This window comes from Limulus polyphemus, unplaced genomic scaffold, assembly GCF_000517525.1.
Source record: "Limulus polyphemus unplaced genomic scaffold, Limulus_polyphemus-2.1.2 Scaffold144, whole genome shotgun sequence".
Classification (NCBI taxonomy): Eukaryota; Metazoa; Arthropoda; class Merostomata; order Xiphosura; family Limulidae; genus Limulus; species Limulus polyphemus.
In genome coordinates, this window is record NW_013665754.1 from 777,214 (window position 1) to 804,282 (window position 27,069).

Here is a 27,069-nt window from a genome sequence, read left to right on the forward strand (position 1 = left end):
TATATTAAAACGTATTTTTGCTAAAAAAGAAAATTGTGTGTATCAATCTTGTTGGCAAATATCACAAACTGACTATATATATTGGCTTATACTTAACAGCTAAGTCTAAAGTACAATTAAACTACTAAATTAAAAGTATCATTTAATTCTCGGTTACAGACCATTTGAAATCCTAATAAGTAATATGTGTACAGATTCTGTACAGATTTAGCTAAGAACAGTGTGTAGGAAGTGGATACAACCGACTGATTCCCTCCTCTGTTCAACAATTCTCAATTATGGATGGCTATGCTGTAAGGGTCCCTAACCTGGCAATTTACCCATGTGTCATATAAGGTAACATTTTTAATGTAACTTTCTTTTATTTCTTGCCGGTATATCACCACATGATGATCAACTTATGCTGTATCACTCACTAATGTAGCAAAGTAAGTGACTCAGTCAGAGAGGTTGAATGCATTCACATTTCCACATTTAATATCATAAACAAGAAATCAAGAAATATTACAATCTTTTCCTACAGTTCATAAATGCTTTAACAATATAAGTGCTAACAGAATAAATACAGATCAAAAACTGACCAGTCATTCATACTATTAAGTTGAAAGATAAACTGAAACAAACACACATACGTAAACAATGTAGTTTCACTAAATGTTACAAAGTTCTCTTCATAAAAGTAGTGCTCTAATTCAAGCAGTTCATCATCAAGCAGCAGAAGAAGAGTATATTTTACTTCATATATTAGCAGTTTATCATCAAAGGAGCAGAAGAAAAGTATATTTTACTGCATATATTAGCAGTTCATCATCAAAGGAGCAGAAGTCCTTGCCTTGATGATGAACTGCTAATATATGAAGTAAAATATACTCTTCTTCTGCTCCTTTGATGATGAACTGCTAATATATGAAGTAAAATATACTCTTATTCTATTTCTTTGATGATGAACTGCTAACATGTGAAGTAAAATATACTCTTCTTCTACTCCTTTGATGATGAACTGCTAACGTGTGAATTAAAATGTATTCTTCTTCCTTGCCTTGATGATGAACTGCTAACATGTGAAGTAAAATATACTCTTCCTCTGCACCTTTGATGATGAACTGCTAATATATGAAGTAAAATATACTCTTAGAAGAGTATATTTTACTTCATATATTAGCAGTTCATCATCAAAGGAGTAGAAGAAGAGTATATTTTATTGCATATATTAGCAGTTCATCATCAAAGGAGCAGAAGATGAGTATATTTTACTTCATATATTAGCAGTTCATCATCAAGGCAAGAAAGAAGAGTATATTCAGGAAGTTGTACCTCTCAATGTACAATATACTTCATACACTGTAGGAAGTGTTAAAATAACTTAAATGAAGAAATTAATGTTTCTAGTATCATAACAATGATCATAGACTACGATTTAAAAGTCACACAGATGCATTGTAAGACAGTTCTTTGCCAATTTTTAATGCATTATAACATTGAAAGATATAGATTATATTGTTTTTTCAACTTAACAGTTGTGCCACTGTAATACTTATGTGTAAGCGATAACTTTATTGTAAGGAAGTTGAAAAAATAAAATTGAGTGTTACAATTTAGGTTAACTGCATGGTCACTTGACATCTTTGATAATTTGCATTTTAAAGATTAATTAAAAACTAGGAAACAGAACTTTATTTCAAATTATAAAAGTTTATTTATTATGATCAAGAAACTTCAACCTTAATTCAATCTCTTTGAAGGTATGGTATATCAATTTAAACATACTATTTGAATGACTTATTGTCTTAAAAGCATGAATGTATTTTTACTTATTATTAAAGCTAGCAATTTCTTGTATGTCAAGTACTACATACAAATCAGAGGTCTGTAAGAGGAAATTGCTGTATGCAAGATTAATCAATGATTTATTTTAGCAATTTAGCCATGTTGGCCAAATATGACATTTCCAAGTAGTTCTTAACTGCTTGTGAAGTTGATTAATAAATTGTCAAAAAAATGTTCTACCTTTATAACAGACAGTGTGTGTGCAAATAAGTAAATATTTAAATGTTTGTCATTTTCTAATTTAGTTTTTTAAAAAATGTAATAATAATAAACTACAAAACAAATTTGACTAAATATTACTTCATATAAAAGATACTTAACTGCATAGGAAAAATAATTGAACTAATTTTGATAGGATGGGGTTTCAAGAGGTGCTATGAGATTGACTATTGGCATACAGGATCTTATACAAAAATTTTAAATGTCTTAATTACAATATCACAGAACATCAAGTTCTGTTTGATATTTTCAAACAAGATGAATGATTCTAAAACTTCTAACTTTATGAATGGTAGCACTACACTAAAATAACTGATATTATCTATATTCATTAAAAAGTTACAAAATGATTTAGTTTTGTACAACCATAAAACTTCAACCAATGTAGAACTAGTAATTTGCAGAATACTATTACTCAAAAACATTAATGTAATTATTCCATTTCCTGATGCATGGCTTCTAAAATATTGCATTCAAATGTAAATTTATAGCTTCAGTTCAATTGATATTTCATTTAGAATTTAAAGCACCTTAGAAATTACCAATAAAAGACTTGTACTTACATCACAAATCATATGGTTTACAGTTTATTCTGCCATACTGGGCTTACATACTGCTTACATTACATTACTGCTTACGTGAAAAATGAGAAGTTATCATCTGAGTGATGTGCAGAGAGAGAGAGATCTGTTAAGAAACTGAATAACCTTAGAGTTTCAGATTCATATCTTTTGCCAAATGCAATATTCAAACCAATCATAGCATGTAAAACTTAACCAAATATTGTATTGAATACGGAATGCTAGAAGAGAACGTTACATACAATATGGCTTCATTGAATGAAACAGGAAGTTTAGCTATGTCATGTGCAGGACCTCTTTATTTAGTATAGCCAACATGGGCATTTTCAGGATAAGCTATTTCATGTCTATATGTACAGACATGTCCAAGTATTGTGGTTGCTCATTCCTACAAGATTTGAATATGATAATATGAAATCTACCAGATTTAGCAAAATGAACCTCCTATCTCCATTGTTATTGGGAGTTTATTACAAAATTTGTTATGAAAACATTGACTGCACAGGTAATCAGAGATAAAGTTTGTCATAATATGACAATCAAAACAGATGTTCACAAAAAACACAATGAATAATACAGGGTTTTTAAATTATCATTGAAAAGTAGAATTCTCATGGCTAAGGACAACAGACTAGTGAAGCTATTTTGTTTCTTCAATGCTGGAAATGTTTTTATTTTTATATATGTTTTTAAGTGATGACATATAAAAACATTTTTAAAGACCAAAGAAGTACATTAACATAGGCAGTGAATGATCTACATATTTAGCACTTCAATGTAACTATTACAGAATATCAAACACTTACTTAAATGTCATTTATGTTTCCACTTGTCTTATAAAATGGTTAAAATTTAGTAAAACACAATGTTGAGATTTCATTATCAATCATTTGAAGAGCTTGGAACCATGATATTATGCTCAATTCCAAGCAGTTGTAATCCTTCTGTAGATAACATTACAAACTCTTTACCTAAGGTGTTGTGGACTCCTTCAGATTCTTCCTTAACTGTTTCATCTAACCTTTCTAAATTCTGTACTAACAATGCTACAACCTGTCCATCTAGCTATATGACAGAGAGAAAAACAAAGAAAAAATTAACCATACTCCTCAAAGCTCACAATGTCATACATTTTTATATAGCTACTATTTAAAATAACTGCGTCATGTTAATTTATCACAAACCTTTTGACAAGTTTAAGTATGAAATGGAAAATCCAAGTCTAACAGAAAACAAAAGGTTAAAATGTTAATGTAAATTAGTGTAGAAAATTATATGAAAAAGTATCTATGTCAAACACGGATAATAAAGACAAAATACAAAAATTAGTTTATCTTCCTGTGCACAACCAATTGAAAAATAGAAAAGAATAAAAAGACCTGCATCAAAACTCTTTTGCATCAAAATATTTAGTTTTTTATTCTAATAAGTGATTGCTCTAAAAATCAGTTTTCTAAAATTGTTTCAACTTATTGATCAATATCACCAATGCTCTTACTGTCCAGTCATTGAATAACAGAGTTAACATCAAGCTAAAAAAAAAAGCCCCACAATTACAATAACTGAAGAAAGTACTGATTATACACTTTAGTTTCATGAAAGTTCTTTTTGTTTTAAGAACAAATCTTATGTAATATAAAAACATTGAACATCATACTAAATGAAAGTTACATAAAGTTTGAATCACTAGTTCACTGTTAAACACTATGACAAAACTGTATAATAAATGTGGAGGATGCTTCTTCTTTTTTAAAAAATGGAAATATATTCAATACTAAAAAAAGACGGGCTGCAAATAGTAGGTAAACTCATGCTGCCTGTGCAATCATGGGGACTGCCTTTATTTCTCCACAAATGTTACATTTAGCAGTACTATATTTCAAAATCCAATAACTAGAATTCCAAAAGCAACTATAATGTGAATAATAGTTACTGGTGGTTTATTGTGATCACACATCAGAATTGTATTGGTTCCCCCAGAAGCTATCTGGCAAAGCTTCATTTTTGGTATTCAAAAAGTTTCCAAACATTCCTTTCAACACACACACACACGTATATATATGAACAAGTACAGATGTGGAACAAATGTAATGCTTGAAAAGTTATTATTTTCCTACACTGAAAATATATTTCTGATAGATACTTATCTCCTCTCACATAATGGCCTATTCTTGTTCAGTGCTGCCCTCTATATGCCACATTATTTTTGCATGCCACAAGCCTAAAAACAACCACCTACCCCACAATCAACATGATTCACTGCATCTTCACATGCAAATCATTATGTGACAGACAGCCCTCCACCAACAGCAGTGCAACACACCCTACTGACACATGTGACTCCCTCTATTCGATTCTATCTAACCATCACTCTGAGATTAGGTAGAAATTGAGCACCGATTTTAAGTGGGAAAGAAGGGTGGGAAATGTAACAGGAGGTAAGTACCTTTCAGAAATGTATTTTCAGGATAGGAAAATAATAACTTCTGATATGGTACCTTATTTCCACTCACATAATAGCTAGAATCCCACATTGTAAAGGTGGAGGGACTGGTGAGAGGGATATAGCTAAGCATCCTTTGAAAGTGTCCCAAGAACACCCATGGAGTGTGAACCCCTGCTGGGCAAGGAACACATGTGGGAGACCACCCCATTTCTGTATCAGATATACTCTTTGCCCAGTATGGTAGTAGGTGTCACATAAACTGATGGAAATTGGAACACATCCAATGAATCAGAGAAAAAACTGGATGGTTCTGACCCTACACCCCATTGAAATCACTGGAATTGTAGTCCAGGATAAGAACAAAAGTAGGGTTCCCAGTCAAGACATTGGAAGGTGGGGAAAGCTAAAATGGATGTGTCCCTTGTTGCAGAGTGGCTAGAGAATAACAGACAATACTCGTCAGGTCAGCTTCAATCCTAAACCAGGCAGCATCGGACATACATAATCCAACCCATGGTATGATGAAGGTCTACACTGTCTTCACCTTAAGTTGAGTAGAATGAAAGTATTCATACCAGTTTCCTAAACAGAGCACATGTGCGCAAATCCACAAACACCACCATGCATCCAGGAAACCAGACATACGAACAATATGGAGTACCAGAGGGACAACATTCGCCCCTTGCAACACTATCCTCTGGATAGGACTGCACAGAAGTTGAAGTGCATTGATGACCAGCCAACACCTCGAACAACAACAGAGCTGAGGCGAACTGAACCAGATCAGCACAACATCAACATCCAAGACCATCCACGCAGAAGTGGAGCACATGAGGCAAAAACCTGTGACCAGATTAGGATGAGGAATCATGACGAACACATATGAGGATTTACTGTGATTGGTCCAGCTTTAATCCAAAACCACTCACTGGGAATCGAAATCCAGTTGATGGTGGGACGAGGGATCCCAATTAGAGGGATGAACTGCAAAGTGGTGAATATACCTGAAGTCATGGAGCATACTATAGTGATATATATAAAAATCATCCCCCAGGTAGGACCTCAGTAAAGCTGGAAGTGAACAGATTCAAGAAGTTGCCTCATGATCCACCACCCCAATTGCAAGGAACTGGAAAGTGACAAGGACTCTCATACTCTACTAAGTAAAATTGGTGGGAGAAACACGGTGGAAAGTCAGGAGGAATGTTGACACTAGAGATAGTGCAACGAGTGATCATGAAAACTCTAATTTTGAAAAGCAGACCTCCCTGATCGAAGGGAGAGCAGGGATGGGCAGCAACCTCCTTCTGTTTTACCTATGAAAGGCATGTGAAAGTAGCAAACTATCACAAGGAAAACCTACTATTGGTCTTGTGGAACACCCCATCTCTACAGTGTACATTATTGGCCGTGGATATACATCAAGATTGGTAGGATGAGCTTCTGCCTGAAGGTAACTTCTGTGGGACATCCCATGCAACCCTCGCCAAGCTACCCCATATAACATCATCTTCTATGGCCCAACCCCAATGAGGTGGGGCATCAGGAGTAACCTGTGCAACATCATCCTTCAAACACAGAGGCTGGAGCACATTTATCACCAGCAGAACTTCCTTAGTAGCCACAGTCCACAGAATGATCAGAGCCAGGAACACACAACATCAACCTCCAGGACCCACTGCATGGAGGTAGAGCAACTGAGTCACTAGGTAGCAGATAATATACCCTTGTATGACTTGTGGTTCGCCATACAGTGCAGATTTTTGGAATGAATAGAGAAATAGCACATCTGGCCAAGCAATGTTCTACACTGAGTGGGATCCTACAGCTAAAATGGACATGCCACTGTAAGCAAAGGGAATATAGAGAAAAAAGGATAACTTGCCAAGTCACAGTCAAAACAGATGTTTGAAGAATAGCAACTGGCAGAAGGCGGTACCCTCCAACAGACGATGGAGGTGCAATGCCAGGGAAAAGAAAAGGTGCCATATCTAATGTGATTACACCTGGAACAAATTGCGGGAAGTAGAAAACAGGGAGGAATATGCTAGTTTAATAAGCTGACAAACCCAACCTTTCAGGGTGCAAGGTGAAAGGCCATATAAGAAGGAAAGGTTCCAGAGAATGAAAGAGCAGGATCAGGATGAAAAACTGACGCACCCATGGAGGAAGGAACAGGCAAAGGATGAGAAACAGGTAAAGAAGATGGTATGGTAGCTGGCTGAGATAAACATGCAACTATAGAGAAAGGCAACCATCTTTAGGCCACAAAGGTATGTGGACGGTGGTCGAACCTGAGACAAGACAGCATCCCTACCAAGAAGATCCCAACAGCAAAAAAACCACGTGTAGGGTTAAGGCAGAGGATGATAATTATGCCAATGAGGGGAATGTTCATCCTCCGAAAACTCCTCAGTATATTGGTGGAAAGCCTCAGAAAGGAGATATATATAGAGGAAATGTACCATAGGAGAGATGTGAGGGTAAGACGAAGTCAGGGAAACTGGCCATGGGATAAACGGATAGCATTATCAGTGTCTGCTCCCACTCCAGTTGTTGGGAGTTGAGAAAGGGAAGATTGTTCTGATGATAAGCTAATGTATAATGATCAGAAGATCGTGGTGAACAAAGCATGTTGGCACCAGCCTTTAATTGAGAAATGAAATGCTCAGCAGGTACCCTGATATTGGGAGAAAGAAGGAAGACAAGGAAGGGACAGGATCATATAAAATTGGGAAAACAGATAAAATGTAACAAACTTGAAAAATCATGTCCAACAAGGCTGAGGGAGTCCTAGATGATTCCTCGAGAGAGACACGGGACTACACAGCATAGGCAGGAAATGGATAAATGCTGTTAAAATCCTCCTTGTCATGAACAGGTCCATCACATACAGGAGGAGCCTGTACATTGTCAAGAGAAGAGGGCCGACTCATGTAAAGATCAATCTCCCAATTATTGATGGCCAAAAAAGCCCCAGCTTAGACCCCCTGACTTGAAACACTCGAAGTAGTATGTACAAACAGAAGCTGAAGTTGTGACATGAAATTCTGAATTCATGATTGACTGTGAAGAAGCTGAAGAAGTAGGAAAAAAGATAAACACCAAGGTAAATTGACTTGGCCAAGTACTCCAGTGAACATACTGTAGAAAAATTAATAGAAACTGTAAAGCACTATTTCCCAAAAAGGAAAGAAATTATTGCATAAAATCAGCACAATTTCAAAACGACCTAACGAGAAGTGATGGTTAAATAGAATCAAATACAGGGAGTCACATGCATCAGGAGGGTGCGTTGCACTCCTACTGGTGGAAGGTTGTCACGTGATGATTTACATGTGAAGACGCAGTGAACCATGTTGATCGTGGGGTAAGTAGGAGTTTCAAGGCTTGTGAAATACGAAATAAATTTTGCATATAAAGGTCAGCACTGAATGAGAACAGCTATTACGTGAGAAGAGGAAAGGAACTGTATCAGAAACTGCTTTTATTGTTACACTCCATTCACAGGCTTCCTCAGCACAGGACCTTTTTTTCACCCAAAACATATTATAAACGTTAAAAGTATTTTGTGTGATATCTTTGTAATTTTACATAACGCGTAGAAATAAATATTCATAAATTCATCAGAAAACACAAGTAATTTTTTTTTTGATTCAACCAATCTTTTGCCATAAAGCTTGTGAACAAAAAAAGTGCTTCTGACAGAGCTTTTAATCATGTCTTTAACGGCAATGTGTTATCTATTGTACTAAATGATCTACAATGACCAGTAAAATGCATAAATGGCTGAATGTATAGGCACTTTCCCATTTCAAAACAGTATAATGTTAGCTAGATGGTGTTGAAATATGTATGCTCCTGATATTTCTAGAACCATTGTTTAATGTGTGGTTTAAACAGACTGGAAAGTTATGTATTGAAATTAGTGTTTAACTGTATTCATATTATCTCTCTTTATGTCTTTGTGCAGAGTATTGATTTTTTATTTATACATTTAACCAAACTTTATTAACTTGAAACCAAATCAGAAGTCACAGAACTTTAACTCACATCAGTTTAACCCTATCACCATGGGTATCCTTTACTGAGCATGACACAAGGTTTTAGTGTCTTACATTCAAAATTTTATTAAACTACTTTTTATGTTATACCAATTAGAATAGCATAAAATCTTAGCTAATAAACCATATTTTAATAGTATATAAATTTCAAGTTCTTACTTCTACAAGGCAATATTAAAAAAAATCCTAAGTTTCTCATGGTGTGACACACGTGACACATTTTCTCTAGGCATCTTGTCTCTTCTGTTTTATCCAACACCCCTTGGAAAAGTATGAAATTAAATGTAAATTACTCACTATAAAATCATCATTGCTCCGACAAACCATATTTTTATAGCCTTCAATTTTGTTTGGTTACAGAGCTACTAAATAGAATATCAAACCTCTCCTGCCACACCCACCTTTCGCATCCTCTCTTTCAAGATTTGTTAATAGTTCTCTCTTATGTTTAATTATATATTACCTATAACTAATAGAAAGTCAAGGTTTTCATTGATCAAATGACATATTGTATATCATTATGTTCTGAATGGTTAAATGTCAATTTCACTCAGATTACCAACAATTTTCTTGTGAGAAAGTTAATGACTAGCTTGGATAAAACGACTCCTGTCACATAGTTAGAAGGCCAGAAAAATTTTAAGAGGCAAGGGAATTTGTCTACTTTTTGCATGTTATTAGTTTACTATCATTAGTATATAATAATTAGAGTTAACTCTCTTTGACGATTGACAGTAAGAAGAAAAAAGAAGATTGGTTAAGTATTTTATTTCTTGTTTTTCATGTTTATTGTTTAAGTATAATTATAAAAGTAACTAAAATATAAAAATAAGGATCCTTTCAGGTTAGTTAAGATTAGATTAGGTAAAATAAGTAATAATAATATTGTAATAAAAATCTTCATGAGGCACACACGCGAGCAGCTTGTAGTAGCTCGTGGATAATGTAATTTGTTAGCATAACGTGAGCTGCACATTCTCCGAGTGATTTACAACTTAAAATGATGCAGATGGTAGTTAAAACATGGTTCAAATGGCAATAAAACAATAAAAATGTAATTATAAATAGATGTATACTGTTACAAATTTAGAGTTACTTAGGATAAACAAATGTAGTTTCATATTACAATTTGAAGTCATTCTAGAAAGAAAAAAAGGGGAAATTTAGGTTTATTTAGATTTTTGTTTTGAGGTTAGAGAAAATAACATATAAACTATAAAGTTTTACTGAAAAAATGTTTAAAATGCATTTAGGAGGTTTTAGGGATTACACAATGGAAATTTGAGATTTTTGAAATGAGGAAACGCATTTTTAATTTTAACATGAAAATTATTTTGCACATGAACTATTCAAAACAAATACTCAATATATTCTTGGACAAATATTTATTTTATTAAAAATACTTCACTAAAAAAATATGATTTTTGATATGTGAAAGACTTATAATATTAACAGAAAGGCTACCAAATTTTGTGAAGATATACACACTATATTGAAAGTTAGAAGTATTAAATCTATAAAGACTTTAAATGAATACAAAGAGGTCACATGGTCAGTCAAATTGACTGAGTCCCTGTAGAGAGAGTTAATTCTTTGAATGGTGAAATCAATTCGGTATCAATTTTTAACAATAAGTTTTTAGTTTAGAGATTTTTTATAGCTATTATAAATGTTTTGGGATGAAACAAAATATCATGTTAGATATTTTATATAATGAATCATCAAAAAGAAAATGCTGTTAGGAATAAATATATTATTAAAATTTATTTACTTACTAAAGCATCAATCAGAGTGGCTGCACCCTCTTGGCTCTCATGAAGTGCATCAACATCTGTAATTTCTTGAATGAGATCTACCACAGCTATAGTAATATCTGAATTCAAACACAAATCAATACTGGTCAATCTTAAACATGTATAAAACCAAGTGTTATATCTATATTTTCATACTTTCTGAAGATCTGATACAGATAAACTAATACCTATATTCAAAAATAAAAATAAAACTTTTTTCTTAATTAATTACAGCTCTAATGATGGTTGAATTTAACAATAACAAACAAAAATTTTTTGCTCTATATGTTTCAAATAACTTTTTTATATGTTATCATACACACTAGTTTTAGAACAGCGTACACGTGATGTACCTGAGTTTTCATGATTCAAAAGGCCAAGTAAACTAGGAACTGCATTTAGTTCAACTACTATATGATAGAGATCTGGTTGAGTGGCAATAACATGCATCTCATGAAGGACATCATTCAACTCAATCTCAGAGTCCATAAATCTAGAAGCAAAATAGAAAAACAAACCATCTGATAATTTAGTCAGCACACAAAACTTTTTTTTTTTCACAAAATTCTTTTATTATCTAAATTTCTCACAAACATTGTTGATTATACAATGGAAATTTACAAGAGAACAAAGCTAGCAGAAATATGGTTGTTGTTGGTTTTTTAATAAAAAAGATCTACATAAATTCAGACATATTACCAAGAAATGATAGAGTAAAATTACATTTTTTTACAGATTTGTTAACTGTTTTTATGTATAAATATCATTAAATTAAAATAAATTACCTCAACATGCTGAGTAAGATGAACTGAGTTGTGCTCAATGAGAGGAAATGATAACCAAATGAAGTTTATATGTTTTTGGGAAAGTGTATATAAACACATTTACACCAAATAGGCCCTGTGCAGTCTGCCCAGGCAAAAACATCGAGGTGAAGTGCTTTGGATATATAATATTATGGCCAAGTGAGGTCCAGCTGGGTATAAACATCCACTGAAAGCATGTTGCATATGATACAGAAATCAACAAGTGCAGTATGGTTGGGCAAAACCCTGGGGGAAGCACCTTGGATATATAGGATTAGTCCAAGTGCAGTCTGCCCGGGCAAAAACATCCAGGGGCAATGCCTTGAGATTCTATAGAGTAAGTTAAGTGCAGTCCAACCAGACGAAAACATCCACTGGAAGTGCCTTGCATAAGAATGTAAATTATGATCAACAAGTGATGTCAACCCAGGCAAAACATTCAGGAGAAGCATCTTGGATCCAGAATAGTATGTTATTATCTATACAATAATTATAATGATGACAGCCCTCATCTCACTGAGTGGGTAATTATAAGTTATGAGTTTGATTTCTTTCATTGTACAACCCCACTAAGGAGGGCTGTGAAGCAGGTTGGTAAGGACTCTTGTGCTCCACTAGAAGAAAAAAAGAGGGGAGAATATGAGTTGGGGAGTCCAGAGGAACAATACACTGGAGACTGAGCATTTGGTGTCTGCAATTCCCTATTTTGAAAAGCAGAAAGACCCAGATAGCAAGAATCACGGGTCAGTGGGGATGGGCAAAAATCCACATCTGCTTTACTTATGAAGTCCATGTGTGACAATCCTTTATATGAAATACATTGATAATAAAAGTTTGATATATTAGAAACATATATACATATAATATACAGATTTAGTGCAAAGTTGTAATATTCAGCATACAGGACCAGGCAACAGCCGCCAATAAGTGGGACCTGAAATATGATGTATATCAACTGAAAAAGATACAAAATAATAACAGGTTAACTTACCCCAGTCAAAGGGGAACAGACATGTGGAGAATCGCCACAGGAGGAAGATGATACCTGATCAAGGAAAACAGCACAGGCAAATCATGCAGATAATGTGCTACAAATGTATTGGGAGTTATCCACATACCCACTTGAATGATCTCCACCAAAGGTCGATGGATTTGAGCAGCTGAGGACAAAGTTAAGTAACGGAGTTGGTGCGATGAAACATTGTGCAGCTGGTGACCTTCCATGGACAAGTCAGAATACGTTAGCCGTATGAGTTGCCGAACCCAACCATTAAGGGTAACAGGAGATAGGCCCTAGGAAACAGATGGATTCCAAGAAATAAATAGGCAAGAATGGGAGCCTTGAAAGGAGGTGGTACAAAACACATAACAATGCAGGGAAAGCACAGGACAGAGAAGACAAACCACATCCGAACGTGAGTACAGGTGGGGAACAGACAGTAAAGAAATGGGAGAAAAGGAGGCAGAATAACCATGACGGGCAGCAGCTGTCTCAAGAAGGAAGGCTCCATCTGGATAAAAGATAACATAAGACGAATGGTAAAGGATACGGGAAACATTAATGGCATAAACATCAGAATCATGACAATCACATGTAATAAGAAGAAGGAAATAGGCCTTAAGGGAAAGCTGATACAAGAAACACATAGCAATGGGTTCAAACGGAAAACCAGACAGGGCATGAAGAACAACGAGATCCCAATCTGGAAGAACAAAAGGATGTGGATGATGAACAAGATGAATGGAACGGAAAAGGAGGGAAATAATCGGGAAGGAAAAAGCTTTACGAAATTTGTTTGACAGAGTAGCCAGATAACTAGCAACCATTGACAAGGACAAACCCTAATCAAAGAACCAGGTAAAGAATTGGGACAGATGAAGGACAGAAGCCACTGCAAAAGGACCACAGTCTGAATGTAGACCAATGTCTCTGGTACATAGACAATGAAGACAGAATGGTCCAAGTAAAGAAAGATGCTACATGAGGAGTGAGTCCCTCAGTTCATGCAAGGGACCAGAAAAAGGCCATGAGTAAAGATGGAATTTGGTAAAGTGTGGATGAGATACGTCTGATCGTGGTTGTCAGAGGAGCAACCTGGACAAAGGTAAGGGCAGGAGCTGCTGCTCCAGCAAGGACCAGAGCAAAGAGAACCACATATGAGCCGGCCAATACAGAGCAACTAGCAAAACACAAAAAAGTGGTCTCGACGACAGAAATGACCCTAGAGATTAGTATGAGAGGAGGGTAGGCATATAGATGCAGACTCTCTAATCTTGACTGAACGTATCCTCCCCCAGATCCGAGGGGTGTGGAACTGGAGACCAAAATGAAGGTAGTTTGGCATTCCAAGGCGAGAACACACCCACCGAAATACTTGACGATAAAGTGACCAATCTGTAGATAGAACTTTGTTGGTACAAGACAAGTGGTCGGCCACCAGATTCCTAATTTCGCAAATAATGATATGCAAAGATGGTTAAATTGTAATCGTGGGTCCAGTACAGAAGGTTGAGTGTCTGAAAACACAGAGACCAGGATTTGTTTCACCCTCGTTTGGTGATATAGCTGATAACGGAGAACTGTCAGAATGAACTATCACTACCTGCTCTCTGAGTGGGAGGAAATGAGACATAGCCCGACAAACAGCCAAACGCTCGAAGAGGTTGATATGGAATGTACTTTCCATGACTGATCACTGCCAAGAAAATTACCTGTATTTGAGGGAAGATCCCCAATGTACCATGGAAGCATCTGTGAACAGGTGAGCATTGGGACAAGGCGGAGGAATAGGAACCCTCCATATGGTCATTTCCCTTTTGAGCCACCATGCAAGGATGGCCCTGATTCCAGGAGGGAGGGCAATACGATGATCCAAGAGATCATGGGAGAAATTCAACTGGTCGATAAACATCTATTGAAGGGAATACATGTGCACTTGACCCAAGGGAATGAATGAGAGCTGCTTCCAAACAACCCAAGGTCACCAAAAGAGATAGAACCTTACATGCAGTGAGAGAAGGCAAATGTACTGCCTTCATGACTGCCCTCTCCATAACTCTGAGCTGAAGATAGGAAATAAAAAGAACTTCTAAATGAATAAGATATTGTGAAGGGGTTAGAAGGGACTTCTCTAACTTGATAAAAAACCCCACCCAAGCAGCTTCTTAAAGAAGTAATTGGGTGGGAGATACTGATTGGACCTGGGAACAGGCAAGCAGAAACCAGATGAGTCCAAAGACCTAGTGAGTGAAGATGATTAGCAAATGAGCAAACCACTTGGCAGAATGCATAAGGAGCTGGAGCCAGACCAAACTACAGTGCACAGAACTGAAAGACACAGCCCTCGTGGAAGAACCAAAGAAAATGACCCTGGAACTAGGGGAATATGAAAATAGGCATTAGTCACATAGAACTTGATCATCCAGACTCCTGGGACAGATCTATGACATCAATGGTTTCATCCAATGGAATGTTTGTGAATAAAGAACTTGTTGGATGAGACCATTGACATTTGTTTGGAAAAACTCTTTCAAGAGGAGTCTCTTGTTCATGGCTTAACTAAGGAACAATTTAGATCTTTAATTATCCATTCTGTGAAGAACAACCATATTGTATTTAATGGAAAACTATATGACCAATTTTAAGGCATAGCTATGGGATCCCCACTGGGACCAACTCTAGCTAGTTGAACAATTGCCCTCAAAAACTTAAACCAATATTTTACAAATGTTACATTCATTACACTTTCATCATTTTTCAATCAAAGGATGAAATTTAACAGTTTCTTAAGTATTTCAACATTCATCTATACAGTTTACCCAAGAAACTGAAGAAAAGAATACTTTGCCTTTTTTAGATGTTCTGATTACTCAAGATGCTTAAAGTTTTTTAATGTCAATATATCAAAAGAAAACGTTGAAGGGACAGCTTACCCAGTTTGATAGTTTCATTCTTGTAGAATATCAGATCAATCTACTAACATGTCTACTGACTCGAGCTTTAAAATATGTTCAAATTATTTCATTTTACACTCTGAGATTGGTTTTCTTCAGGAAATATTATTGTGTAATGGATACCCTAAGAAAATTATTGAAAGCCTAACCAGGATATTTCTGACCAAAAGATTTTAAAATGTTCACAGTTGTTAAATGTACAGTTTCATTGACCATCCTCTACCTAGAACAATGAAGTGTCATACTTTCTAAACAACTTGGATCTTTAATAAGGAAGTTCTACCCACAAGTCAAACTTAACATCATTTCTAAACCATCCTTTAGGTTAAAACATCTCTTTAACATAAAGGATCATCTACCTATCTCTCTTCACTTCTGGATTATAGATAAATACACATGTGGTGACTGCAAGGCTGCCTATATTGGGAAAACTAAACATTTACAGTTTGCATCTACAAGCACATGGGAGTGTCACTAAAGTCATTTTAAGTTCATGATAAACATTGTGATGTACAATATTACACTGCAAGATGTTTAAAGTTAATTCATGTTAAACAAAAACATACATTATTACATGTATTGAATATATTTATGCACAGAAACTGATTTATTTCTAATACAGAGAGCTGGAAAAAACTTTCCATAACTTCTGCTTCTTACATACTCCAATTAACTTACTTTTCAGGCATATCTGGAAACTTTATCCGAAGTTCTTGATTTTTCAACACTCTTTTCTCAAATGACAAAATTAACTTTTTCAGAGCTGTCTCATCCAGTGTTTCAGTCTATAAAGAGACAAAAAAACTTAATTCCAATACTTTGCTTCAAAAGTGTAATTGTTCAAAGCTGCTTTTAATGACTATGATAAGAGCTTGTATACACACACACACACACACACATATGTTACAAATTTCCAGCATTTACCAATTACCTTTCAGACATGTGTAGAATACATTAGAAGAATAAGGTATACTTAATATAAAAAAAGAAAATATATCACCACAGTAGTTATTCTGAGTATAAGCCATTTTTGGGAATATTCTTAAAGGACAAATAAATCAATATTTGATGTAAAAAAGGTTGATTCAAAAATTATAGCAAATTGAGTAGTTCACATTAAGCAGTAATTCCAAGTCCAAGAGTAAACTCAACAGAGTCAGTATGTTTCATAATTTTAGAAAGATCAATATCTTGTATTCAAAGCTATATCTAGCATTTTCAACACAAGGGTACACAAATTTAGTACTTCAAAACCATAGATACACCAAACAGTATACAGAAAGTTTTGATAAAGTATAAATCAATATCTACATTAAAAACATTACTTATAACCAACACATTAAAATAGCCAAAGATTAGTTTGTGTTAAAGATGGGCAATTTAATCCATTAACTGATATAATCAATTATCTATCAAGCAGCAATTACAGTGATTAGTGTCTCATAAACTAAGAAATCAATGTCAAAATAACAATCAACTAAATGACATTAGGCTTCCAAATTATCTAAGTTTTTGATTATTCCAGCTATACATGTAATTAAAATATTGCCAATATTTATTTGTTTGTATTGGTATTTGAGAGGTTTGGGTTTGTTTCCCTTTGTCACTAAATTTGCTCACCCTGCCTTTGTTGTTTCAAAGCTACTAAGGCCATCTGTCACTAATTTTGAGTTGCTGACTAGAGGGAAGGCAACTTGCTTACAGTACCCATCACCAACACACTGTGGCTACTGAAGTGATAAATAATGTAAATTTACTTCTTTATATTTATCGTTATGTTTCTAGTTCATAATTGAATAACTGTATTCTTTAATGTTCTATAAGCAGGTGTGGATCTGGGAAGTGACCCAGACCCCCCCCCCCTCAAATTCTTTTTTTATTCTTCTGAAATTAATAAATATATGAGTACTCTGGATCACCCTTTTTTTTCTCCAGGAATTAATAATAATTATATTGTTTTCATTTTGTATAAGTAAGTATGGTTATACTGGAGGGATCCAGGGGGACTAACCCTCTTTCCATATATGTTTTTTCAGAAATTAATATCTGCATTATTTCATGTTGTCTAAATAGGTGCATATGTAGTGGAGTCCAATCCCACCTCCCTTCATATCAGAAATTAGTAAAATAAAAACGTTCTGGGGTTCTTACACTAACATATAGTATCAAAAAAAAGAAGAAACATTAGCTACCAGTGTTTTTATTTGATTGGGCTATTAATTACCATAAAAGATTTTTCTGTTGCTTTCTGAAATCAACACAGCTGGAGTCTACAGCAATCCATTTAAAGTGTAACTGAATGTCTTCAGCCCCTACACTTGAACAGAGAATTTTCAACATTGCGCTGCTGCTACCCAACACAAATATTTGACAGTTTTAAGAATGGGTTTTAAAAGTATAAGCTATCAATAAGATTAGAGATGTTGTCCTTTAGTTTTATGTTCAATCTGATAGGTCCTTAAATAAAAAAAAGGTAATTTGAATTTTTCTGCATAGTGAAGGAACTGCTTATTTTGTAATTTTGGCTAGGACATTCTGTTGGACATTTATATATTTTAAGCAGTAAAATATTTGTTCACACTGTGTATAAATTTTATAATAAAAAATATGAAACTTTGGATTTAAAATAAAGTTATAAAAAAAATGAAGAAATATTCTTAATACAATTCAGCCAATTTGAAATATTTTGAAAATCTTTATTTTACAATCAAATTAGTATGCACCGAAAATATACATTTCTTAAAAAATAAGAATTACATATTTCTATTGTTCTAAACAACTGGTGTTTTGTAAAACATGGCACTAGTTTTACTTGTGTGAACAATAGACACAAACACCTTCAGACAATAATTGGCTATTTTTAAGCTAATACAAACATATAAACATAAATTAGCAAATTTTCATACCTTGGTTTTTTTCCAGACACACTAATAATTTGTCTGAACTTCAAAATATTTGTTTTTATTGAAGTTAATATTATTTAGGACAACTGCAGCTCTTATAATATAGATTCTTTATAAAATTGACCTTTCATTGTTTAGTAGTTAAAGTTCTTGTGAGAAAGATGTTTTTCATATTGTTATCTGCATCTAAAATAAGTGAAACAGCTAGTGGTATGACTGTACAAGTTAAAACTTTAAAACAAATTTTGAAAGCAGGAATCCTATTTACTAATGCTACAATGTTTTTCTCAATATGGATAAATACTATATCTACTTAAGTTTGAATAAAAAGTTTGAAAGTTTGTTATTAACTATTGTCATATCAATCATATTACTAGAAATAAACACAAGCTTTGAAATCATTGGACTATAAACTGACTGAGCTAATTGTTTACAGAATATATTAATGCTATTTTAACTTTGCCTGACTTATTTAATTTACTTTATGATTACATAATCAATATAGATTAATTCAAAATACTATATTATTATAGTAGAAGTTTCTTCCTTCACATAAAAAATAATGGAAATTTTGTTACAGTATTACACAGTTAACGTTTAAAAACCATAACCATCATTATAAAAATGAAACATTACTGCAACCAGTGTGGATAAATTAAACATTCTTATTATTTGTTAGCAATAACACTATATTATCTAAATACACTTTTTAGTTTTATTCTTATTCATTCTCTAAAGGTTTTCAAACTTTGTAAGATAAAGTTATATCAAAATAAATAAATATTATTATCATTTTTATGTTTTTTGGCTTCAACTTTAGGCTACTTAAGGAATATAAAAAAAAAATACTGGATTTTTATTTTAGCTAAATTCTCATTTACCTAATGAACAAAATTAGTTACAGTTACAAAGCATTTGAGTAACTGTATAGATATAGATGCAACACTTAAGGCGAATAAACATCTAAAATAATAATGAATTGTCTGTAGCAACAAGTATGGAAATGTGTACACAGTATGTTGCAACAGGTGAGTGATAAGTGAATAAATCTTTTACTGTTTCTAAATGTTAAACATTGCAAACTTTAGGATCAAAAAGTAACTTAATTCTAAATAACTGTTCTTGAAGTCTTAAGATAGGGTTTCCTCTGGCTTATAATATTTTTTTTGCTACTTGATAAAATTTAAGATACAAATTTTGAAGTCAATTTTATAAATTAATTCTAACTATATTTCAACAATCTTAACTCAGAAATATTTAATAACTGATATTTTGCCATTTTACAACATTTATTTTGTGTAGTTCAGGAAGAAGAAAAAAGGTTCATATTTTAATTTCTGAACAGCTGCAAAAAGTTTTGCCTGTAATCAAAACAACTTGCTTGTTGATTTTCTTTAGAAATTTCCCACCCATCCCAAAGAATAACCATTTTTGCTTAGAACCTATTAACCCTTGAGAATATATTATCTATTTCTTGATTTTTCATGTATTTCCTTTAGATTTTGTACAAGTCTTGTTGAAACCTTGCTATGATACCACATTATTTACTACTCAAACTCAAGTTTGATAAAAGCTATAAATAAAACTTAAATATGATTGTAAAGAGCAAGGATTAGACTCTCATAATAGTAAATATACAGGTTTAAGAGTTTGTTTATAGTTTCTGTAAACATTCCTTTCAATTTTTGTTTGTTTGTGAATTTTGAATGTATTTGTATATTAAGTTTATATTTGTTTGAAAGCTACAGAATGTTCTTCAATGAGAAGACATCAAATAAAATCAGGCAAAGTTAAAAGACAGGTTGAATGAGTAGCAAAGCAAATTTTATTACAAGTTTAAAGCAGTAACAAATGCACAATTCATTTATCTAGACACAGAAACATACACAGTATGAAACAAAGAAGTCATGTGTTTGAAGATTACTTAAGGCTTGATAAAGGTATCTTGTTGATGTTAGGTTCTTAATATAAAATCAGTTTTTACTTTTTTTATAGATAGATATACTGATTTTTTAAACTGAAATGTTTGTAAACAATAGATTTTTTTACTATGTTCGCCAAACAAAATTAATTTGTCATATTATCAGATAAGGTAAGTTTACTGTTTAGTGAGTACAGACAGGAGGTGAGTGCAAAATAGTTCGATGACTCAAATCTTTATAAAAAAAAAATTATGTTTATCTTATTCAAACAATGTACATAAATATATTGGCTAAATTGCTATTTAATTACAATCACAATATGCATTAAATAAAAACAAAACATTATTACCCTTAACAGTGGTAGTAAAACATATTTTCATTATTTAATTACCAATTCATTTGATTTACAGAACGATCAGTGGGGAATTACTGCATAATTTAAGAAAAAACATAATGGCAACAACATGGTGGTATTTAGTCAATATTAATAATACATTCTCCAAGTTGGAAATGTCCAGACGTCTTCCATATGAAACCAAAAATACTTTGAAAAATTACTTGAAAAATCAAAATACTGTGAATGAAAGTAAGAATAAACATATTAAAATACTGCAGTGATTAAGAAAGTTAGAATATTAGCACTCATACACACACACACAATTATTTTTTGTTTTATTTTTGCTTTTAAAGAAGTGGATGCACTAATGGTTTAATAAGCCTGTCAATTAGTCAATTAGGAAATACCACTAACTGCTCAGCTCTATATGGTGTATTATTCTTTTTAATATTATTTTTAGCTATTCATACTCTTTCAACTTAAGGATATGCATGTACATGTAACCATGGCTGAAGGTTTAACTAACTTGTATGATGTAAACAGGTGAGTGTGGACAATAATTACTTGTAAACAGCTTTAGTCATTGTTTTGATTTCTTAGGAGGCCTTACTTTTTTATGAAGACCAAAACATCATCCAAAAACCATCCACAAGTAATTCCTGTTCATGCAAGGTTGCATGAGAATTTTTTCTCTTCCACTAATATGCATAATTCAACATAAATAACAAAATTTAATTAACTATTCAAGTATATGAAGATGCCATTTTTACAAACAATGATTTATTACATTGGGTTTCAGTTCTGAATCACTTAATATCAATATTACTCTGATTAAATGAAATTGTTTATTTTATATGTTTGACAAACTTTTGTAATTACCTCTAAATCTTCATCATCTGGAATCTGCTTACTTAAAATTACTTTTTCAACATCCACACTCTGAGGAATTCCTGTAATCAATAAGAACAAGTATATAGATATTTACAATTAAACGTTTATCTAGTATTGGACACTTTGGATGCAAGCCTTTAAGATTTCCATTTTTAAAATTAATTTCAAACAGGAACTTACCTCTAAAATACTAAAAGCTTTTCTCTGTTGAGTTGCTTTCATTAAGTCAACAACAACATGCCTTTAGGTTCTGAATGTTCTTGACACAATTCACAGCATGTAACAACTTATTCAGAGTTTTCCACTCTTTCATCTGACATATTGAGCATGCATCTGGAGAACATATATAAGCTCTTCTGTCCCACCGTATCCCAGAATTCTTTGTTTGCATTGGTGTTCATATAATATATTCCTTCCACTCGTGGGGAGGCAGGTGGGGATGTACTTCAGAGGTAAGTACCTGTTTGAAAATCATTTTAATTTTTAAAATTAAAAATTCAATTCAGGTAGACTTACCTCTGAAATACTAAAGGTCAAAATACCCTCACTGAAATCCTATTACAACAAACAAATTAAGTGGTCAAACTGAGATTGAGTAGAATACAGAATAATAGTAAAGGTCAATTGAATGGATTCATGGGCAATTAAGAGGGCAGACAAGCCTGAAGGAAACTAGACCAAAGTCAAGACACTCAGAAAGTCATTGTTCTCAGCAGAGTACTTATTCATCCTGTACACTTATTAATAAAATATACATATGTGTCATATATGAATATAAACTATTGGATTTTGTCAGTCTAGTACACGTATTCAGCTTGGGCAGTGTCATATATGAATATAAACTACTGGATTTTGTCAGTCTAGTACACGTATTCAGCTTGGGCAGAATACCACTGTGTTTCTGTTTTATGTGTGATATAATAAGGATTGCTCATTTCATATTTCACATTATCACCAGTCTCTTTGTTTCATGAATTCACGTGAATCAGTTACCCAGAATAGTAGCTTCACTTCATAATTAGTGTCTTAATCAAAATTATACTTTTCCTAAACTGAAAATGTATTTCCAATAGATACTTACCTCTTCTCACATAATAGTTTATCTATGCCAGCAGAACACCACCACCCTACTCTCAACTGAATGGTTTCATTATTGTTTGTATTATATATAACCATCACATTCAGGAGGATGCCTCCATAGTCCACCACCCCAGTGGCTTGAAATTGGAAAGTGGTAAGGACTCCCATACTCTACTGGAAGAAAAATGGAGGAGAAAATTTGGTGGAGAGCCCAGAGGAACATCCACACCAGAGACAGTGCAATGGGTGACCACAAAACCTTATTTTGAAAAGAAGACCAAACCTGATTTATTCAATCTAAGGAATAGCAAGAATGGGCAGTTATCCCCTTCTGTTTACCCATGAAGTCCATAGGTTAATACAGTCTGGAATGGGCATATTTATGAAGCAAAAATATAGTGAGGAATAACTTGAGCAATCTTGTGGAACACTCCGTCTCTAGTTTATGCAACTGTAATGAACAGTGCGCATTTTGTGGCCATGGAAATTATGAAAGTGAAATCAACATAGCCATACAGTGCAGGTTTTAGTACAATTTTAAGTGATTGAAGTATATCTGGACAGGCACCACTCACCACAGAGAGGGATTGTGGTCAAAATATGGGTCAGGCCCCTAAAAAATAAGATATATAACAAAAGAAAGAAAACTTACCCAGTTATAGTCTCACCGAAGAGTGAAGAATGGCAACAGGTGGACAACGGTACCCTGACAAGGAAGAAACAGCTACCCAAAGCAGAAATGGGAGATGAACATATGAGGTTTAGTCCCAGTGCTTAAAAGACAAAGTACCTTCAAGGGACGACAGGGTTGATATGCAGGGAAAAGGGAAGATGCTTGATCAGAGTGAAGAAACCAGGAATTGATTACAGGAGGAATAAGACAAAAAATAAAAAGCTAATCAAATCACAATTCAAACCCAATGGGTAAGGGAGGAGGAGAAAAAAAAAATCACAGATAAAGGAGTGGTGTAAGGGAATGAAATTGTGGGAAATAGATTCAATGGAAAGAAGCCTTAAAAGCAAGCATGCAACCATAGCATGTACTGGACAGAGAAGGTCATCTGGATCCAACCGAGGATAAAGGTGGAAGATGACAAGAAACGAAAAATTCAAAAAGAATATTCCACATGAGCCCCTAAAGTGTTAGTTAGTAAAACTGATTCAGAAAAAAAAAAAAAAACATATCGAGCCAAAACAGCCAAGAAAACCAGATCCGTCTAGGCCAGAATATATCAATCAGAAAGACTTGACCTGGAGTGACTTGGATGAATAAATCCTCTTGGGAAGAAGACTGATGGAAGTGGAAAACTAAACTGATCAATCTCCCGACGAAGTAAAGCCGATAATTTCCCAATGGAGTACCACTACCTGAAGCCTGTGTAAATGTGCTGATAGAATGTATAAACTCTGAAGTGGTAACTGAGTATTCATGATTCAAAATGAATAACCAAACACAACAGTGTTGGCAGAAAGAAACAAGTTTTTGTAATGTAGTAATAAGTTCCGTAACTGGGTAGAAATATAAAATAATTCCATTTCAGAATAACTCAACAAGCTACAAATATCACTATCGTATAATAAATAGTAAACTTGTTGAGAGAAACTGATACTAAGATATTGGAAAAAAAAAACACTTGAAGAGAGCATAAACTAAACATCACAACACAAACACTGCCAAACAAGAAGTGATATTTCGGTAGAAGTGAATAGTGGGAGTCATGCATCAGGAGAGTGTGTCGCACTCTTATTGGTGAAGGGTTGTCGCATGATGATTTACATGTGAGACCATTTGATTGTAAGGTATGTGGGAGCTCAAAGCTTGTAGCATGTGAAAACATTTTTTTGCATATAGAGGGCAGCAATGAACGAGAATAGCTATTTATGCAAGTGGAGGTAATGTACCGTATCGGAAAACTGCTCTCCCAAGATAGATTTAGAGTTTCCACAACCAGAGAATTTGGATCTGGAATTGGAGACCAGTAGAGTGGAAGAAGATTGCTGTCCAATGTTACAAAGACATCAATTATCAGGCAACCCAAATAATTACATAGCCACAGAAAAGTCAATGGGGAGAACATCTGTGGGGACAAGTTTACAATCCTGAGAAAGAGTGTCAGACAAAATGATCACCACACTAGGAACATGAGAAGCTCAATAGTGAACATGTTGATAATGAAGTCACAAAAGCAGAGACACCACAGCAGAACAAATGTTGTGAGAAGAAGTACTTCACTAATTGTTGTTGTAAACTACCAATGCAGAATTGTTTGTGTGAACTAACACAAAATGTGGTGTGTAAGAGGCAAAACTTGAGACAAGCATGTTAAAATGTCTAAAATCCTAACATTTATATGCAAGCTCCTGATTTGTTTGAAACCACAAAGAGCCGGAGGTAAAGTACAAACATTGGCCTCCAAAGAAGTAGTAAAATTTCCATTTTTGATAAAAACAGTGGAAGGTAACACTGATTTCAGAATTCATAGTGGGCCAATGTAATAGCACAACTAAGAAGAAATTCTGGCTTATGGAGGAAAAGCAGGTATTCTGTATGTTCTCCTAGTACATGTGCAATAAGTCACATGGAAGGTGGAAGAGTTGAGATTTCTGGGAAAGTTGACATATGCTTTGCACTGTATCCAGGACATTAAAAATTTGAAGTTACAAGGTAACTGACAACACAAAATCAACTCAACAAAAATGCTTTTAGTATTTTAGAGGTAAGTCTACCTGATTTGAAAATATTTATTTTTATTTTTTGCAAAAAACAATAAGTTCTTTTATTCTTCATATATTATTTGGAATGCTATTACAAAATATTCTTTGATTAAAAAAAATTTTTTTTGTAATATAAAGATCAGCTTTTCCAAGCAATTTAGTGATTCAGAAAATTATGATAATTCTACCAACATCTTTTATATAAATAATAAACAGTACGATTTTACATCGCAATCAACAAGGATGCCCTTTTTGCATTCTACAATTCCCATACAAACATGATTGAATTAACACCAAAGAAGCTAGAGGTGCTAGAAAAATTACACCCTGAGAATTAGCCAAATCGTAAAAGGGATAATAAAATATAAAATGAAACTGTAATAATACAATTATCAACAACAGTAAAAAAAACAACTAAAGTTATAGTGTACTATATATGGAGTTATTATAAAGCTTGCAATACACATAACTAACAAGGGGTAAATTCTTTTATACTTTATTCAACTGTAAAACATTTTCTTCCAAGACCAGAAGCATTACAATTTACTCCTGCTGAGATAAATCTATTTAAATAAAGTTAACAATTTAAATTTTTTTCAAACTTAAACAAAATACAAACATAAGGATTGTCAACTTCAAAGACTTACTTTAACAATGGATTTTTACCTATTTTTTGCTACCTTCTCTCAACCTTAGTATTTTCCAATCATAAATAAATTTTATTTTCTTAACATCTTATATTGTTGGTTTTAACCATTTTGATTTCCTTAGTCATAAGAAATGAGCTTTTATGCTGAAGACAATTTTTTTGATATAAATATGTTTAAATTATAAATACAAATTTACCAACCTTTATTAAACTTTATCCATTTATAACATTATCCTATTCCTAACCCTCAATAACTCGTGTAATTTCAAAAAGTCTGTTGCCTTGATATTAAGGAAAACTACAGTCATCCATCCAATCTACATATGGTCTTTATATTTTATTGAAGGCAAATACATTAAATACACCAAAAGAAACAATTGTGAGGCTATGAAGCATCATTTCCTAAAACATAGGTGCTTATTATACATGTATATTAATACTTGAAGCAGCTTCACATCAAACAGTAAGCAGTTCAGTGATGTGTGTACTCTTTGTAACATCACTAACACAAAATATTTACATCAACTTCACACACACACACACACACACAAAACAAACAACTAGTAAATGCCAAATACATTTTTCTTTAAGGCCACATAATTTCAGAAGCTTTTGTAAAATAATAGAAACCGTTTAAGTTAACTTTTTTTTATTAAAAAACATTGTAGGTTATAAAATGAAACAATGAGGCCAGACTAAAGCCAGGCAACAATAATCTCAACCTTTTCCCCAGTATATTTCCTAACAGTTTACCAACCAAAGGCTGTGTTCACCAAAACTTTAACGAACCTAAATTCTAATGAACAAACTATTACATTCATTTCTAATTCTGTTATTATACTGTTGCGTCATCGAGTCACATGACTACTGTGACGCAACGTT

General features: G+C 33.5%; 1 protein-coding gene across 1 annotated transcript in view; it reads right to left on the minus strand.

The window, feature by feature from the left end:
* LOC106475154 (beta-catenin-like protein 1) overlaps window positions 1-27,069 on the minus strand; it is a 50,857-nt gene that overhangs the window by 11,918 nt on the left and 11,870 nt on the right. The window contains exons 3-7 of the mRNA XM_013935855.2: window positions 21,732-21,802; window positions 16,369-16,475; window positions 11,284-11,423; window positions 10,913-11,010; window positions 3,599-3,692 (exon numbers count right to left, since the gene is read on the minus strand). Of these exons, the coding sequence (XP_013791309.1) occupies window positions 3,599-3,692; window positions 10,913-11,010; window positions 11,284-11,423; window positions 16,369-16,475; window positions 21,732-21,802 (510 nt within the window). The remainder of the gene's footprint in view (window positions 1-3,598; window positions 3,693-10,912; window positions 11,011-11,283; window positions 11,424-16,368; window positions 16,476-21,731; window positions 21,803-27,069) is intronic.